The sequence below is a fragment of the Vicia villosa genome, linkage group LG7 (genome assembly GCF_029867415.1).
Source record: "Vicia villosa cultivar HV-30 ecotype Madison, WI linkage group LG7, Vvil1.0, whole genome shotgun sequence".
NCBI lineage: Eukaryota > Viridiplantae > Streptophyta > Magnoliopsida > Fabales > Fabaceae > Vicia > Vicia villosa.
This window is the reverse complement of record NC_081186.1, coordinates 79,777,741-79,798,258: the sequence shown is the minus strand read 5'-3', so window position 1 is coordinate 79,798,258 and position 20,518 is coordinate 79,777,741. Positions and strand designations below refer to the sequence as shown.

Below are 20,518 nucleotides of genomic sequence, written 5' to 3'. Positions count from 1 at the left end.
TGCATCTTCGGACCATACTTTAACAAAATGGAGTGTGTGGTTGAATTATGAGGGTTTGTGTAATTTTAGGCTCTGTTTGGTAAAACTAGCTGGTAGCTGATAGCTGGTAGCTTATAACTGATAGCTTATAGATGATGACTGATAGCTGGTAAGTTAACATTAGTGTTTGATAAATTAGCTGATTCTTTAGTTGATAGATACAAAATAACATAAAATGACATTTTAATTAATAAGGGTAATATTATATTTTGTTAAAACAATAAGGGTATAAATGGAAGGAAAAGTCACAAGCTAAAAATTACAAGCTCAAAAGCTACTTCGAATAGCTTTTGAAAGAAAAGCTAAAAGGTAATAAAAAAGCTACAAGCTAGCTAAAAGCTAAAAGAGTTACCAAACAAAATATTTTTATTACTGTGAACTAAAAAGCTAAAAGCTAAAAGTTCTTTTGGGGTCTTAACAAACAAATCCTTTAAGTGCATCAAGAGATAAATCATCAAACACTAATAAAAGTATTTTTGGATTTTAAATGTATCAGATAGTTAGAAGTGATACCTAGCAACAAATTGAGAGTGTTATATTAACAAATAAAGACAATTTCTTTATAGATCCCTCTGTTGGGATAATCCCTGCTAAAAACCCCAAAATATCCCTGTTCGGAGATGCATCTCCGAAGTATTTTTTTTAGATCTTCTCAGAATTCGGAGATGCATCTCCGAAAACACCCATTTTTGGGTGTTTTCGAATATGCATCTCTGAAAGCACTTATTTTCCAATTTAAAGTTGGATTTAAAGTGTCCGGTTTTTTTTCGGAGATGCATCTCCGAAAAAACTCTTCCCAAAATTTAGAATATTGATTAATTCGAATATGCATATCCGAAATATCCCAATATTCTAAATTTGACGTATCAAATTTTATTAACACACAAACTAAATAAAATAAAGATGATAAACCGTACATTCAACCAAAAACCAAAAGTACATCGTAAAATAAAGGAATATTAATATTCCAAATATGTCATTGGTAAATTAATCGATAAATTAAATGCTATATATATATATGAGGAGGGATCAAATTACACCCGAAGAGTTACACCACGAGTTACACTCGTTCAATAACTACATCTCGAATTAATATTTTTTAAATTTAACCGTTGGATTGAAACATAATATCATATAGATCATACCTATAAAGTTTGAGCTTAATCTATAATGATTTACTATGTCATTGAATTACATCAAAATTAACGTTATATGAAAGCTCATTTTAATGTTAATCTTTGGATATCTTGATGATATAGTAAATCATTATAGATTAAGCTCAAACTTTATAGGTATGATCTATATGATATTATGTTTCAATCGAACGGTTGAATTTAAAAAATATTAATTCGAAATGTGGTTATTGAACGAGTGTAACTCGTGGTGTAACTCTTCGGGTGTAATTTGATCCCTCCTCTCTCTCTCTCTATATATATATATATATATATATATATATATATATATATATATATATATATATATATATATATATATATATATATATATATATATATATATATATATATATATATATATATATATATATATATATATATTAACATACAAATTAAATAAAATAAATGTGATAAACCGTACATTCAACCAAAAACCAAAAATACATCGTAAAATAAAAAATATTAATATTCCAAATATGTCATTGGTAAATTAATCGATCAATTAAGTGCTACTATATATATTAACACAAATTAAATCACAAACTAAATAAAATAAAGATGATAAACCATACATTCAACCAAAAACTAAAAATACATCGTAAAATAAAAGAATATTAATATTTAAAATATGTCATTGGTGAATTAATCGATCAATTAAATGTTACTCTAATCGATCATATTATAAAATAATTAATATTTTTTTTACTTTATTATATTAAATAGACATTTTGATTAAAATAGTATATATTTAATTATATATTTTAATTAATTATACTATTAATACAATTGATTCACCTTAATTTTTGTTTTCTGTATCAGATAATATTTCGGAAGTGCATCTCCGAAATATAAAGGGGAAGTGAATTTGGAAGTGCATCTCCGAAGTCACATTTTTTCTGAAAAAAAAGTGTTTTCGGAAGTACATTTTCAAAATCATTTTTTTTTAAATAAAAAAAAATGTTTTCAGAAGTGCATATCAGAAAGTAAAAACCACATTTTTTTTTATAAAAATATTACTTCAAAGATGCATTTCCGAAATATAGAAATATTTTTAGAATTTCACGGTAGATTTTCAAAAAGGTCCATAAAGAAATTGTCCAAATAAATATACAAAACAAAGGGACAAAGCCCAGACAAAGTAGAAAAAGTAGAAAAGCTAGATCTTTTAAATTCCTAAGCCCACAAAGCATAAAAGCAATTCTTACCCGTACGATCATCTAACAACCCTAATAAATGGAAGTTAATATATTTCTGTTCACATTCATGTGTTTCATGTCCATGCCTCCCAATGTCCACCATAGGCCATTCAACTCATGTGAAAGATAAAACAATTTTGCTTTTGGTACTATAAAATAAAATCTTATCCAGAAGCCAGTAAAACCATGTGCTCTAGCTGAAGTTTTTATTACTTGACTCTACGAGCCATTCTACATTAATTATATATGTATGTTCTTTATCTAAGCATCAGATATTCATGTGGAGTAAAGCATGATAATCAAATGAAAAGTTTTAGAATACTCTTTGAAGTTGGGAGTTACTATGTGAGTATGTGACTACTCTTTGGTATTTAAGTTTCAAGATAATGGACTTTGGTGTGTGATTACCATCTACATACTAAGATTAAGATATAGATAATTTGCTTAAGATCTTTTGTCCAAGTAAGTGAAAATATTTACAATAATTTGCTTAAGATCTTTTGTCCAAGTAAGTGAAAATATTTACAATGGTTTTTCAATCGACTTGAAACACATGTGATCAGACCTAACAAAACCCTAATAACTATCAATTCATTATTTTTGAGATATTTTAAAACTTGTTCTCCCAAACAATTGTAACTAGGAGAGGCTCGAACCCTATAACTATACTATAAAGGCGAATTTCACACCAATCTCAGGTAAACACATTTTCTAACCCTAAAATCTCATATTTTATCATAGTAATATTTCATTTCTCTACTAGAGCAAACTTGTTCTCCCAAACAATTGAAACAAGAAGAGGTATCAGAATGTTTTTAGGTACCAACCGTTTTTCATTTCTCTATCAAACCAGAGCAATATTTTTCATCGGAGTTCATCTGTATTGTTTGAACCAAAATGGTTCCTTTCTGGATCATTTGACATCATTTATGAGAAACGATTCCAATATTTACATGTTCTCCTCAACAATATTTAATAATATTTAGGAATCACTAGAAATCAAATATATTTAATAATTTTTTAAATACGTACAAATAATACATTCGGGCGATAGCACGAGTCTCTGACTAATTATTATTGAAAAAAAATCTAAATTAATTAAATAATATTTAGGAAAATTATATTATGAGATATATTTCAATTAATTAAAATTCATTTATATTTTGAACTACCACACTTGTCAATTTTTGTTGTTCATATTTAATAACCGGGGAGAACATATTCTACCCAAAGCAATTAGATGAGATAATATCAAAACCTTTCAACTTACTTAATAGTATCAAATTTGAATCTATACCTTCTTTAACAAGCCTTAAATTTATTTTGTGGCGTGCTTATTATAAAGTGACGCTATTTGTAAATATAAACTATACTCAATTGACGTGAACAATTGTCTTAAAAGTTATATCTATCTATCTTCTTTACTATTCTATAATCCTATAATTTCTCTCACTAAATTTCTCTCCAAAATCTCAATTAATAAATAATATTAATAATAATAAATTTTCTCACTAAATTTTCCTCCAAAATTTCAATAAATAATAATAATAATAAATAAATAATATTAATAATAATGAATAGTAAATTAATTAAATAATAATAATAATATAATAATAATAATAATAATCTATACTATCTATCTATACTATTTTATAGTCCTATAACTTCTCTTACTAAATTTTTCTCCAAAATCTCAATTAATAAATAATATTAATAATAAATAAATAATTAATTAAATAATAATCTCTCTATATCTATCTATATATATCTATACTATTCTATAATTCTTTGAAATAAATGATGCAGGAGAGAGAAAAAAAGATTCACCCATAATCTCCACTATTTATTTTAAAATTCAATGGTTCAGATTCATTCTCACATTCTCATATAAATATGTCATTCTCATATGATATTATAGATGAGAGAATAAAATCTTCAATTGCCTCTAGCTTGTTTTATACTTATATTATCTAATCGGTTTTATACTATTATATATATATATATATATATATATATATATATATATATATATATATATATATATATATATATATATATATATATATATATATATATATATATATATATATATATATATATATATAATAGTATAAAACCGATGAGATAATATAAGTATAAAGCTAGAGTCAATTGAAGATTTCATTCTCTCATCTATAAACCGATTTGTAAATATTTTTTATATGTTGAAGATAGAGTATGTATCTATGGTATCTCTCTTTTATGTCCTTAGTCCATGTGAATTTTTCCAGTAAACTATTTGAAAAAAGAAGAAAAGGAAGTAAATTAACAATTCTTCAAGTCACACCTAGGACGTTGAACAACCGTACTTGTAAACAAATCTATACATATTTATTTTATTTTCTTATATATCTAAGCTTTGTTGTAGGTGACACAAACTTGTTACTTCTTCTTACGCCACTGTGAGCAGCAATATACATAATTCCTACCTACTTTGAATTTATAGTTGACTATTCACATAGGGTTAAAATCAACTATCAAGCCATTATTAGAAAAGGCAAGCACACTTACAATATTGTCCATCCACTTTCAAAAAATTACACTACAAAAAGGATAACTTTGTCTTTTCATAAACATTGATTTATTCCACCTCCCACAATATTTCTCACATTGCCACCTGTAAAAATCAATGGACAATCAATAGAACCTCACAATATATCACACTTGAAACAAAATCTCAAGCCACACGTGTCTCACATTTTCAATTTTACTCTTCCCTCTTTCAAACAGTTCCACTTCCCTTCCTACACTTATCTCTCCAACCCTCTCTCCTTTCTTCCACAAACCCTAACACACACCGCCGTCATCCCTCTTTCTCCACTAGATTTAGTGTCACCAAGTCAAATCCATATTTGTACTTACCTTCCTAATGTACCTGTCGAAATTTTATTTCGAACAATTTCGCCATTAAAAACCATTTCTCCATCTCCGATCGATTCGTTAAGAACGACCACCGTGAATCTATGTTAATCGTATTCCTTGCAAGCTATAAGGTATGTTTCTATCATGGTTTGTAACAGCTTGGTTTCGTTTTTACATTTTGGATCATTTTTTATTCATTTTTCTTGTCTGTGTGTATGGTGCAGAGTATTTGAAAGAAGAAAATGCTCGGATCTTGCAACAGCAAACATATTACACGAGTTTCGATTTTTCAATCTCTTCTTATTGTTGATTTTAGGGTATGTCATCACATTTGAGTTTCCTACATTTTTTGTTGTGTTCTTTGATTTATTCATTTATGTTCTATTTTATGTGTAGATCTGATTATTGCTATATGAATGAGATGGCAGAGATAGTGGTCATTCGAATATGAGATAACATGTTTGCAAAATGGAAGGTATCTCCTTTGATTGACCATTTATTTTCAACTTTCTTTATTGAAACTTCATGGTTGATTGTTGCTAAAATTCTCTTAGCATTTTTTCTTAACAAGTACATTAAACAGAACTTGAAGGAACTTGTCCTCATATTATGGACGGTCAGAAGAGCACTTGTTTTCAGCAGATCACCCATCTTCCTCCCAGCTGCTCATATGGAGCTTGGAGGCATTATTAGAGACAATGGCCTATGAGCTATCTCCATGTATTTCTAAGTCGTGCTCCTACCTTATTCATAAATTCCTCTTTTGGAATCTCACAAAGTATCTCGTGCACGACACTATTGAGAGACATAACAAAAAATAACTTATCAATTAAATTCTTAAAAGAGTCTATGCATACTTAATTTTTTTTAAGACATTACTTCAATGAGACCAATCCGTGAGGGTGGCTCAGGTCAACATACTTCCTCAAAACATTGAATACATGAAAAAACATGGTCAATGTAGGCATTGTATTCACACTAATACTGGAAATCCTTTACATATGCCCAAATCACCAAATTTAATAAAGAGGGACAAATTTATAGGTAATTAAGAACCTCAACCTCGAAGTTGTTGAAAGGCATTGTGACCCGCATTTGGAAGAACATACATTTATACATATGGAGACCACATACCTCAAACTGACTACAAATACACATGCCACTTTCGAGGACAATCACCTGCTAATCTAGGATGACCCCACGTCTCGACACACAAGTTCCAACCTACCTTCGCAATTGTAAAAGGACCGGGTTATCAATATCTCATCATCCATCACAAAATAATCTTTATCATCATGAGAAATTCTAGATTCAGTGATGACGCCTTCTTCACCATCTCTTCGTCATATCTCAAAGACAAAAAATGACAATCACAAGTCATACATCTGACCCGTTCATCCAACCATCATTTCACATCATCAACACTAAACTTATGCTTGATTTAACACTTTAAACCCTTAAAGAACATCTACACATTAGTATCATTCCTAATATTTTCAACAACACTGTGGTTAATCAACTTAACTTCTCTAAAAATAAATCCTACCCCACCAGGTTCACACAAATACTGGTGGGAATAAGGCTCCCTATGACTAGGGTTGATTAGTACTAGCTTAATAAAGAAACAACATCACTAGGCTCTACAATGAGAATTCCTAAAATGTGGGTTTCCTTGGTTCTTAGAAGCACAAATGAAAACTAAAAAATGAAAAAGAGGAGAAAAATGAAATACCTTGGGTTTAATGAAGGTTTCATGAAGAAACTAAATGAACAAGCAAGTTGATTGAGCAAAGCAACATGAATTTGGAAACCTCCACCATCAAAGAAGAAGCAAGTGAAAGCTCTATAAGAAAACCCTTGAAACAAAGAAGATTTTGAAAAGGTGTAAATAAAAGGTAGGCTACCACATTATATGCAAGGTAAGTAACAACTTCAATAATCAAGATCTACCATAAGACTAAAGGTCCCATCTAATGACTTAAATAGTTTCTCGATTCAATAATAGCAATTGAGTGTGCGAAGGCCTGTCGTCTTCCTACCATAGGTGCATGTGATACATGGAGGTCGTCGCCGTAGAAATGTTTCATCTACCCAATGTGCATTTAGTGCGCATGTTCCTTATGCTACTACTCCAGGTTCGACCTCATTTATTTCTTTATCAATAATTCTCATTTCACGGCTGATAGCAATGACTTGGGGTACAATTGTTCTGGATTTTCCACCGGTCCATAAAGACCAGCCCAATCCACGTAGGTCTAGTTCTCCTCAGGGGCTTACCTCGCAGTCGTACAGGTATACCGATATTACATGGCGCCGCACAAGAACACACCTCTTCTTTGATCATATCTATTGATCCTCATTCAACAACCACCCACGCTCCATGTAAGAAAATTTTAAAACGATTACAACGAATTTTCCCATATAGGTTTGACAAAGAGTCACATAGATATACAATTCAACTCATACTTATAAACTTGCATCTCAATCTCATACCGAATTGTGCATCAAAAGTGCTAATATTTTTTTTACAATACCTCTCCAATTAAAAACGAATTGTTACCACAACACCAAAAATATCTTTAGTGATTTTCATCAACATACCAATTATTCTCTAGTACGAAATATCAACCAAGTTCTACCAATTAAATGAAATATATTGTGAGATTTTGGATCGAACTCTAGTATGGCCGAAGGGTAGCTTCTTGGTTCGACAGGGTTAAGCATGAAGTCGAAGGTTGTTCACATGCTTGTGTCAAAGATGCTAGGGTTGTTAGCATGTTAAATTAGGTTTTAGTGTTTAAACCCTAATTTGTTAAGTTAGCTTGTTTATTAAGTTGACTTGTGTAATGGGCCTTGTGGAAAAAGCCCATTAGTTAGTATGTTAGGTTTTATTATAAATAGCATACTAGTCTCTCATCATTGCTAAGCTGCAAATCCTAATTTAGGGTGAGAGAGGTTATTTGTTATTCTTGTAAACTTGTAATCTTGTTTTAAGAGAAAGTAAAAGAATAACGGTTATAACCAATTATTGTGTTCTTCTTCTCCCCTATAATTCCCTATTATACTTTGTTATTGGTATCGTTTTTCACAACAAATTGGTGCGGTGAGCGTGGAGAAGATGCCGTCAACAAAGTATGAGATTGAAAAATTCACCGGAGTGAATGATTTCGGTCTGTGGCGCTTGAAGATGAAAGCCCTACTGGTTCAGCAGGGTTGTTTGGAAGCGTTGAAGGGAGAGGCAGCCATGAATGCTGCATTAACGGCAGCGGAGAAGACAACTATGATCGAGAAAGCAAACAGCGCAATTTTGTTGAGCCTTGGTGATAAGGTTCTCCGACAGGTATCAAAGGAGACGACGGCATCAGGGTTATGGGTGAAACTTGAAAGTTTGTATATGACCAAATCGCTGGTAAATCGACTCTACCTGAAGCAAGCTTTGTATTCATTCAAGATGATTGAAGACAAAGTATTGGCTGAGCAGTTGGATATGTTCAACAAGCTGATTCTTGATCTTGAAAATATTGATGTGAAGATCGATGATGAAGATCAAGCGCTGTTACTATTGTGTTCTTTGCCTAGATCACATGCTCACTTCAAAGAAACTCTCTTGTATGGAAGGGAGTCCCTGACGTTTGAAGAAGTTCAATCAGCCTTGTACTCTAAGGACTTGAATGAACGAAAGGAGCATAAACCTTCGACTGTTGGCGAAGGTTTGGCCGTTAAAGGAAAACTCTTACGAAAGGATGGTAAGTTCGACAAGAAGAAAGGCAAAAGCCAGTCGAAGACTTACAGTGGCGAAGCATCTGGCATTCGATGCTACCATTGTAAAAAGGAGGGTCACACAAGAAAGGTGTGCCCTGAACGCTTGAAATATCATGGAGGTAAGGATAATGGCAACGCTGCCATTGTTCAAGATGATTTCGAATCATCTGATGTTCTTGTGGTTTCAAGCAGTGACTCTAAGAAGGAGTGGATTATGGATTCAGGTTGCACTTGGCACATGACTCCAAACAAAGACTTGTTCGAGGAATTATGTGATCAAGATGGTGGATCAGTATTGCTGGGAAACAACAAGGCTTGCAAGATTGCAGGTGTTGGATCTGTGAGATTCAAGCTCCATGATGAGTCAATAAGGTTATTGACTGAAGTCAGGTATGTTCCTGATTTGAAGAGAAATCTGCTTTCTCTTGGTGAATTCGACAAGAAAGGATATGTTTTCCAAGGAGAGAAAAGTATCCTAAGAGTCATGAAGGGTTCGAAGGAAGTCTTGAGAGGCGTGAAGAAACAAGGCTTGTATACCCTTGAGGCTGAAGTTGTAAGTGGTTCGACAAATGTTGCATCCACGAAACCTTTGTCGAAAACAGAAATCTGGCACATGAGATTGGGCCATGTCAGTGAAAGGGGTCTGGTCGAATTAGGGAAACAAAATCTGCTTGGTGGAGACAAAATCGAAAAGCTGAAGTTTTGTGAACCCTGTGTACTTGGAAAATCTTGCAGAGTGAAGTTCAACAAAGGCAAACAAAGAACACATGGATCCCTTGATTACATCCATGCTGATCTTTGGGGGCTTGCAAGGTGTCCATCACATTCAGGAGCAAGGTATTTTCTATCCATAGTAGATGATTATTCCAGAAAATTATGGGTATTCATCCAGAAGACTAAGGATGAAACTTTTGAGAATTTCAAAAGTTGGAAGACTCTGGTTGAAAATCAGACTGGCAGAAAGGTCAAGAGGTTGAGAACCGACAATGGCCTTGAATTTTGCAATGAGGCATTCGACAGTTTTTGTGCTGCCTCTGGTATTGCAAGGCATAGAACTACTGCAGGTACTCCACAGCAAAATGGTTTGGCTGAAAGGTTTAATCGAACTATTTTGGAGAGAGTCAGATGCATGTTGACTAGTGCGGGGTTAACAAAGGTGTTCTGGGCTGAGGCTGTTTCGACAGCAACATATCTGATAAACAGATGTCCTTCGACAGCGTTAGATATGAAGACACCTGAAGAAGTTTGGTCGGGACATCCACCAGATCTCGACAAACTGAGAGTATTTGGCTGCATAGCCTATGCTCACATTAGGCAAGACAAGGTCGAACCTAGAGCTCTGAAATGCATGTTCATGGGATACCCTGAAGGAGTCAAAGCTTATAGGCTATGGTGCCTAGAGTCAGGTCACAGGAGGTGTATCACCAGTCGAGATGTAGTTTTCAATGAAGCTGAAATGGCTTTTAAGAAAACTGATGATGTTGGTCGAAGTACAGAAACATCTGACGAAGAGCTAGAACAGGTAGAGATTCCTGTTGAGGTGGAGCATGTTGATGCTGAATTGCATATCCCAGATGAAGTCGAAGAAGAAGCAGAAGATGCTGAAGTTGAGGAAACTGACGATGACTACCTATTGTCGAGAGATAGGTCGAGAAGAGTCATCAAGCCACCTCAGAGACTTGGATATGCAGATCTTATAGCTTATGCCTTAATCTCTGCAAGTGAGGTTCTAGACGAAGAACCTAGAGACTATAAGGAAGTTACGAGGAGTCGAAATAAGACTGAATGGCTGAAGGTCATGGATGATGAGATGAAATCTCTTCATGATAATCATACTTGGGAACTGATCAAGAAACCTGTTGGGGCAAGGTTAGTCAGCTGTAAATGGATTTTCAAAGTTAAGGAAGGAATTGAAGGAGTGACGTCGAAAAGATACAAGGCAAGGTTAGTTGCAAGGGGTTTCACTCAGAAAGAAGGTGTCGACTTCAATGATGTGTTTTCTCCTGTTGTGAAGCATAGGTCCATTCGAATGTTGCTTGCCATGGTGGCACAGTTCGATCTTGAAATGGAACAGATGGATGTGAAGACTGCGTTCTTGTATGGTGATTTAGATGAAACGATCCTGATGAGGCAACCTGAAGGGTATGTTGAAAAGGGGAAGGAAGATTATGTGTGCAAGTTAAAGAGATCTTTGTATGGGCTGAAACAATCTCCTCGACAGTGGAATAGGAGATTCGACAAGTTCATGGCACGCATAAGTTTCATTAGAAGTCAGTTCGACCACTGTGTTTACTTCAGATTTCGACCTGGTAATTCATTTGTTATTTTGTTGCTTTATGTGGATGATATTCTCATAGCAAGCAACAGTGTCGAAGATGTGATGAGGGTGAAGGCTGAACTCAATAAGGAGTTCGATATGAAGGATCTGGGAGCTGCTTCCAGGATTCTTGGAATTGACATTCGAAGAGATAGAAAGAAGTCGAAGTTATGTCTATCTCAAGAGGCATATCTACGGAAGATTCTTGAAAAGTTTGGTATGTCGAATTCGAAGCCAGTTGTGACTCCAACAAACCCTCAATTCAAGCTGAGTATTGATCAGTGTCCCAGTACTGATGTGGAAAGAGCCTATATGAATAGCATCCCATATGCTAATATAGTTGGTTCTTTGATATATGCTATGGTTTGTACTAGACCCGACATAGCATACGCAGTAAGTCTTGTAAGCAGGTACATGGCGAATCCTGGAAAGGCTCACTGGCAAGCATTGAAGTGGATTTTAAGGTACATAAATGGGTCTCTGAATAGAGTCCTAATTTATGGTGGAGCCTTGGGTGAAGATGGTAAAGCAGTAATCGAAGGATATGTCGACTCTGATTATGCAGGTTGTATGGATTCCAGGAAATCTATTTCTGGATATGTTTTCACTATGTTTGGCACAGCAATTAGTTGGAAAGCAACACTTCAGAAGGTTGTTGCTCTATCAACCACTGAAGCGGAGTACATTGCATTAACTGAAGCTGTGAAAGAAGCATTGTGGCTTGAAGGTTTTGCAAAGGAGCTGAAACTTCAAGGTCGAGGTATCACTGTTAAATGTGATAGTCAAAGTGCAATACACCTGTCGAAGAATTCAGCCTATCATGAGCGAACTAAGCACATTGATGTGAGGCTGCATTTCGTCAGAGGAGTAATCGAGCGTGGAGAAGTCCAAGTGCTGAAGGTTTCGACTGAAGACAATGCTGCTGATATGATCACCAAGACATTGCCGAGTTGCAAGTTTTTCCACTGTATGCAGTTGATAAAGCTGCATGAAGAAAGCTAGTTTGTTCCCTTGATGTTGTAGAGTTAGATCCAAGGTGGAGATTTGTGAGATTTTGGATCGAACTCTAGTATGGCCGAAGGGTAGCTTCTTGGTTCGACAGGGTTAAGCATGAAGTCGAAGGTTGTTCACATGCTTGTGTCGAAGATGCTAGGGTTGTTAGCATGTTAAATTAGGTTTTAGTGTTTAAACCCTAATTTGTTAAGTTAGCTTGTTTATTAAGTTGACTTGTGTAATGGGCCTTGTGGAAAAAGCCCATTAGTTAGTATGTTAGGTTTTATTATAAATAGCATACTAGTCTCTCATCATTGCTAAGCTGCAAATCCTAATTTAGGGTGAGAGAGGTTATTTGTTATTCTTGTAAACTTGTAATCTTGTTTTAAGAGAAAGTAAAAGAATAACGGTTATAACCAATTATTGTGTTCTTCTTCTCCCCTATAATTCCCTATTATACTTTGTTATTGGTATCGTTTTTCACAACATATATTAACCACTTGCATTCAACCTCTAGTTTTTTCTTCTTCTTCTTATTAGTACTATTATATGTATACAAACTCATGCCATTGCATATGAAACGTATACTACACTTAAAATAATGGTAAGTAACCTAAATAAATACAAAAACTAGAAGCGCCAATTTTAATTAGGTGTCCAAAATTAGCCGTCTACCATACTTTTTTTTATCGTTGGTGTTAAGTAATCAGCCATGGCCAATAACGTTGCTTTAATCCTCCATATTCTTCGCTAATATATCCACCCAAAAACATAATAGAGAAAACAAAAACATGGGTGGTTGAAAAACAGTTAATCTGCCTTATAGTCCTAAACACAATTGACAAGTCAAATAAATCATACCTCATTTCCTTAATCTTATCTTATATATAATATATAACATTAAACCATAATATATCATATAAACATTTGAAACTATATATAAAATTCTCATAACACCGAAAATCATAACAAAAACATCATTTGTTATTTTTCACAAACACTAAATTTCATAACAAAATATTCATCTAATGGATTCAGTTGTCTCTGAATTCGAAGGCACGCTTCTAAAGAACTATGATGTATTTTCCTACTTTATGTTAGTAGCATTTGAAGCTTCAGGTTTGATTCGCTTCGTTATGCTATTAGTCCTATGGCCCGTAATTCGGGTCCTAGACATATTCGGCATGGAAGAGATAAGTCTCAAGCTAATGATCTTTGTAGCGGTTGGTGGAATACATAAATCCGAGATTGAATCGGTTTCGAGAGCTGTTTTGCCGAAATTCTTCATGGATGATCTTGACATGGAAGCTTGGAAAGTGTTTAGTTTGTATGATAAAAGGGTTGTCGTAACTAAAATGCCTAGAGTTTTGGTGGAGAGGTTTGTTAAGGAACATTTACGTGCTGATGAAGTTATTGGAAGTGAATTGGTTTTCAATAGATTTGGTTTAGCAACAGGATTTGTTCGAAGTGAGTCTATAACTTCGGTTTCCGATAGAGTTGCTAAAGTTTTCAATAATGAAGTTCCTAGTTTGGGTATGGCAAGGCTTAGTACTACTACATCAACCAATCATTCCTTCTCCAAGCTTTGCAAGGTAACTAATGATTTAACATTTTAACCTATGATTTAAAATTGAGGTTGCAATCACTATTAAGATGCCCACTACAACCGTTGCAGCGTGAATTTTGATTAGAAGATTTTTGAAATACATCCTTGAAAGCGGTTGCAGAGACAGCCGCATCAGCAATATCTCTGCAATTTAAAACCTTGATTTAACCTAATGAAAAAATTGCAAAGAGATGGAAAAAGTTTGATTTGGTTTTAAAAATATATTTTTCAATTTTTCTTTTATTTGCATGTGCAGGAACAAAAACAGTCACCATTTATGAAAAACCAAAAGTACAACGATGACAAACATCTCCGACCACATCCTGTGATCTTCCACGATGGCCGATTAGTGAGGCGGCCGACACCGTCAACCTCCCTACTAATCATTCTTTGGATTCCCATAGGTGTTCTACTAGCCATACTTCGGTTAACCTTGGGAGCCACTTTACCCTTTTGGGCCATTCCTCACATGTCAAAGCTATTTGGTGGCAAAGTAATAGTGAAAGGAAAGCCACCTCTTCCTCCCTCCATGGGTAGCTCCGGCGTGCTCTTCGTCTGCACTCACCGTACTCTAATGGACCCCGTCGTCCTCTCCTCGGTCCTCAAACGTCAAGTTCCGGCCGTAACATACTCCATTTCCCGCTTCTCCGAACTCCTATCCCCCATCCCGACAGTCAGGCTAACAAGAATGCGAAACGTGGACGCCGAGCGAATCAAATATGAGCTATCCAAAGGAGATTTAGTGGTTTGTCCAGAAGGAACAACGTGCCGCGAGCCTTTTCTTCTCCGATTCAGCGCCTTATTCGCGGAACTAACCGATAGGATAGTACCGGTTGCGATGAACTATAGAGTAGGGTTCTTCCATGCAACAACTGCAAGAGGGTGGAAGGGTTTGGACCCGGTTTTCTTCTTCATGAACCCTAGGCCGGTTTATGAGGTTACTTTCTTGAACCAGTTGCCGGTCGAAGCGACGTGCTCGGCGGGGAAGAGTCCACATGATGTGGCTAATTATGTGCAGAGGATATTGGCTGCAACGTTAGGGTTTGAGTGTACAAACTTTACGAGGAAAGATAAGTATAGGGTTTTGGCTGGGAATGATGGTGTTGTGTCTTGTACATCAATGGCTGATAGAGTGAGGAAGGTGGTGAGCACATTCAAGCCTTGTTTACCATGATGGTGATGATGATGATGATGATGATGATGATCCAAAGTTGAATAAGATTTATTAATTGTTTGATTTTGTTTGTATGAATGGTTGTTGGTAATGTCTTAGCTTTATGTGTAATTGAAGTTCATAACATATTTATGTTTTTTTGAATATATTTTTGTATTTATGTTTATGTTGATTGGAACTTTAACCATTTTTGTAAGTTAATTAACAATATGCTCCGGTTAAATATAAATAAATCATTTTTAAATATATAGCTTGTGCTACGATACCATATGTTCATAACTCTCAATTTATTTATGCATGTGGAATACGTTTGGAACTCTAATCTTCTCTTACTAACACTCTCAAAAAAAAAATTTCGGTTAAAAAAATTCAGCTGATAGTTATGCAGAGATCTAAGTGTAAGAGTACAAGTTTGAATCGGCGACATTCGATTTTTTCACCTTTAAATGGTGAAATCCCAACCATTAGCCGACTAGACACAAAATAATCTCAAACATTATTTCCTTCACCATTTATTGATGATTAATTCCTCTAAATATTTTCTATCCAAATTTAATCCAAACTCAAGTGAATAATCACTCCTTCATGCGAGAACAATTAGTGGAAGCCTTTTGTTCTTAATTTGGTTTATCAGATTGATAACATTAGAGAGAGGATAAAAATCCTCGATCTGAAGGTGGATCAGACAGTTACTTTACATTCAGATATTGTTGAGAGGTCTAAGGTCATTGCGGTTCTTTGATCTTTGTTTAGAATTAAAGAATCTCAATTAGCCCGTAGAGTTAAGGCTAGGATGTTGAATTACGGATATGCTATATAAAAGGAGAAGTATGAGAAATTTTATATTGGCTCTTCGTGTTGAGGATGTGTGGTTAGAAGGAGTGACTAAGATTAGAGATGAGCTGACTAGGTTTTTCACTAAACAATTTCAAGAACCTTAATTAGGATTGACCTCATTTGGATGGTGTAGTTTCCCGATCTATGTCATTGGAGGATAATTAGACTCTCTATTCTCCATTCATCTCCTATAAGATTGACACGATGGTCTCTCAATGTGATGGGAATAAGAGTCTTGGACTCGATGGGTTCAACTTTTGATCCTTTAAAATTTTTTGGCCTATGCTTTGGGTTGATATAGATCTCATGCTTGAGCAATTTCATTCAATGGCTTCTCTCCCCCATTGTTTCTCTTATTATATTTTCATCCTTATCCCTAATGTTGATTCACCTTCTAGCTTGCGGGGTTTTCGACCTATTTTTGGTAGGTTCTCTTTATAAGCTTGTGGCAAAAGTGTTAGCATATAGGTTAGTAAAGGTTATGGATAATCGCATCTCTCTAAACCAATTTGTCTTCCTGAAAGGTAGGCTATTGGTTTATGGGGGGTAATTGTAGTGAATGAATTTGTTGATATGGCCAAAAGAACCAATAAAGATTGTTCAATCCTGAAAACACATTGCAACAAAGTACACGTTGTACTTGTTCAAGTTCCATCTAAAAACACTTCATAATTCAAGGGAAAAGATGTTCTAACAATAAAATATTTAAATGTTGTTGGATCTTAGATGTGCTCATGTACCTGGTACAAAATGAACAACACATCCAAATTCACTGTGCATGGAGATTGTTAACAACAAAGTAAAACTAAATTGTTCAAAAAGTAAAATAAAGTAAAGCAATAAAAGCTTCGCAGTTATGCGGGAAAACCAGAGCACCGGTCTAGCCATCACTCTTACGAGCCATTTCTTAATTTTATTCTTCTCCAATTTCTTCTTCTTCTTCTTCTTCTTCCTCTTATTCTTCTTCCTCTTCACCTTCCTCTTCTTCTTCCTCACTAGTATCTTGGTTCTACTAATCACTTTCCCCATTAATGCTAGTATCACCCATGCCAAACACGGAGTAAAATGGCCTATTTGTTGGCCATTAAAGTTAACTGATGAAGTTCGCCTGAGTAGGTATTGGCATGTATGGAGCTTGTGGTTCACACATTCTCAATTGCAACCTATTCATTGGTTCATTAATAGAAACCATGCATACCTTTGTGGTATGTGTTGAAAGTATTTTAGGGTAAATATTTTCTAATATATCGTATCCACAGAGACTGAGTAATATTGCTGCCGTTCTATAGTTACTTTATAATGAGTCATGAAAAGTATTGGTTTGATTATGTGATCTCGAATTGCAATTAATAAAATAAGATTTAAATGAATAAAAGCTTAAAGATTGAATAACAATGGTGAATGAATATGTTGAGTTCTAGGATTCATCAACCTATTCATATACAATAATCAATTAATTCACATGTGAACATTATCTAAGTTATTATCTTCATTCATCCTCAAAACTGATATTATGTCTAATGATCAATCTAGAACCACCTCTACCGGTATGATATTCGATCTCTCAGAATAACTATAAAGATAAAGGGAATGAATAACGATGATTTATGAAAACTTCTTCAAAACCTCATCTCTGAGTATTAATCAACAAGTTAATGTAAAAACCTAGGGCGAAAGTATAAACCCTATCTCTCGATTGATAGTTCAACAATGATATAAAATAAAAGCAAGGTTTTTCATTGATAATAAAACTTAAACAATTGTTCACATGAATTAATCAAAGTAATTGCATCTTCATAGGTTAACTACTACCTTAAACTCAACACAATGGGGTTTAGCTCTCCATAGCCATGAAGAACACACAAGATTTCATGGAAGGATTCATCTTCATCAAGGGAATGTCTTCAATTGATGTTGAATTCTCCATCGGAAGTTGTCTTCTGCTCTGGAATAGGATTGCTCTCTGAATTTCGCTCACCAAAAGATCTCCCTCTTATGAGGATTAGGGCTTCTATTTATAACAATTTGTCCTTGTAACGCAGCTGTCGCGGCTCGGCACGTACTGGCGCGGCGCGAACCCAAGTCAGAGGGTTTGGCGCGTCTCGCCCATGATTGGCGCGGCTCGACCTTTGCTTTATCCCACTTCTTTGTGATTTATCTTCTTCAGAGCCTCTACGCCTGCGTGTTTCTTCGTCTTTGCTTCTTAACTTCAATATCTGCAAAAATAACACCCAAAGTGACGCAAGTTGTTCTATAATTAGCATCGAACCTCTAAAGTTGAATTCTAACTATAAAATCCTTAAAAAGCACAAGATATGTTCACTTCTATCTCAAAAGGTAGTTAATTTGACAAATGAAAATACTACTAATTCACTCCTAACAGTATGCATCATTAACATCCATGACATATGAAAAACTGGCCCTCAAATTTTGATCCATGCAATCAAAGCATGTCATTCCATATTGTTACTCAGCTGGTGTAGCAAGAGGTTCATGTGGTGGTTGCAACATTATTTCTTTACAACTTGTATAGTAACAAGACACAAAAGAATTATACACTTTTGACATCTGACGAATATGATGGTTATTAGGAATGTCCATATTGAACCGTCTACACAATCCCATGATCAATCTTAGAAAGCGAAGTGCATGTATTTTTGGCTAGTCAATAATCTATAATATTTAGTTGGAGATTACCCTTGCTATGTTTATCTGTTTGCCACTCAGAATACACCATATATTAGTTGTGCAGTTTATAGTGTTTTAGATGAAGTATCGATACAAAGAATAATATTGGGAAGATGGAAGGTCATCCAGATTTGGGTTTGGATGGTTAGATCAGACCTCTTGAAATAGATATGGTACCCATCTTGTCCTAACTCATAAAACTTCCCAAATTCTTATATATCAGCAGTTATATGATCACAGTCCCAATTACCTTTAGCTATATGTATTTCAAAGGGTTCCAATCTCCTTGAGTTTTCCAAATAGTGATCTTCAATGTTAGCATATATGGTAACTCTCTCAAATGGAATTCTTCGTCCCCAAGCCCAAGATGATTTGGATAATGGGTCTTCTTCTATTGGTTTAGCATTAGCATAAAATTCCTTGAAAATATAAAATTTGACAAGTTCTTAAGGGTGTTATAGAATGCTCTAACCTCTTGCATTGATTTCCTACACCAAATTCAAATATTACCCTGGATCCTCTAGCTCAATTGTTCTTCCTTACACTAAGTTGTGACCTTCTACTTCATTATGGAATTCTTCATGAATATATCTCTGAACATTACATTTGCAAGCTTCTATTTGTATGTTGTTTTAACAATAAAGATGAAAATCTAGGGTCACTAATTCTTTAACTATGTTTTTTTATACATGCAACCACTTTACTTAATAGGCGATTTATACCAATGTTTACATACAATACCTAGAAGTTCATAACGCACAGTAATCCCCATTTCTTACTATATGGTATCATTTCAAATGGTCATGCATGTCAACATCATGAAGCAATAAAATCATTTCTAATTTAATTCTAAACTAGAAAAGTATTGAGTGTATTGAACTAACTTCATGGTGTATAAGCTTTGAAGCATAAAGAGTAAAATGAATAATTTGTTAGAACAAGATTTGTTCTGATCAATTATCTTAGTTTTGATGATAACAATAATATGAATTTTGCTTAAGATAATATGGTACTCTAATCCAATGCAATTTCCTTTTCAGGAAATATATAAAGAGTATGCATAACTCAGCGCTCAGAAGCTTTGTCTCAAAGGGTTCAGCATGCAACATCAGAACATGGTCTGGCAAGACATCAGAAGATGGTCGAAGCAGAATCAGAACATGGGTCTATGGAAGCATCAGAAGAACATGAGATCAGAAGCACTGAAGTTCTGATGGTATCACGCACAGAAGCACTTCAAGGTCATAAGATCAGAAGATGCTTTGCACCAAGCTGTTTGACTCTGATGATATTCAAACGTTGTATTCACAAACATCAGATCAGAAGGAAGTACATGTGGCAGGCTACGCTGACTGACAAAAGGAACGTTAGAAGCTATTAAAGGCAACGTCAGTAGACACAGCGTGAACAAGGCTCGAGGTAGTTGACAAAAGCGTATAACATTAAATGCGATGCTGTACGGAACACGCAAAGCATTAAATGCACTCAACGGTCATCTTCTCCAACGCCTATAAATATGAAGTTCTGATGAGAAGCAAGGTTAACGATTCTGAACAAAACAACTCATATTAACTTGCTGAAACTCTGCTCTATTCAAAGCTCAGAATCTTCATCTTCATCAAAGCTCACTACATTGCTGTTGTAATATATTAGTGAGATTAAGCTTAAACGTTAAGAGAAATATCACAGTTTGTGATTATAGCTTTTAAGAAGCAATTGTAATACTCTTAGAATTGATTACATTAAGTTGTAAGGAACTAGAGTGATCGTGTGGATCAGAATACTCTAGGAAGTCTTAGAGGTTATCTAAGCAGGTTGTAACTAGAGTGA

General features: G+C 34.6%; 1 protein-coding gene and 1 long non-coding RNA gene across 2 annotated transcripts; both read left to right on the top strand.

Moving 5' to 3' along the window:
• The first annotated feature begins 5,149 nt into the window (after nt 1-5,149).
• LOC131617575 (uncharacterized) lies at nt 5,150-5,886 on the top strand. The gene is made up of 3 exons (XR_009288619.1): nt 5,150-5,442; nt 5,536-5,628; nt 5,708-5,886. It is a non-coding gene; the product is annotated as an uncharacterized LOC131617575 (long non-coding RNA).
• Nucleotides 5,887-13,290: 7,404 nt separating this feature from the next.
• LOC131617573 (glycerol-3-phosphate acyltransferase 5) lies at nt 13,291-15,409 on the top strand. Its single transcript, XM_058888838.1, has 2 exons — nt 13,291-13,975; nt 14,246-15,409. The coding sequence occupies exons 1-2, from the start codon at nt 13,412-13,414 to the stop codon at nt 15,161-15,163; spliced, it is 1,482 nt and encodes a 493-aa protein (XP_058744821.1). The 5' UTR covers nt 13,291-13,411; the 3' UTR covers nt 15,164-15,409.
• The last annotated feature ends 5,109 nt before the right edge of the window (nt 15,410-20,518 follow it).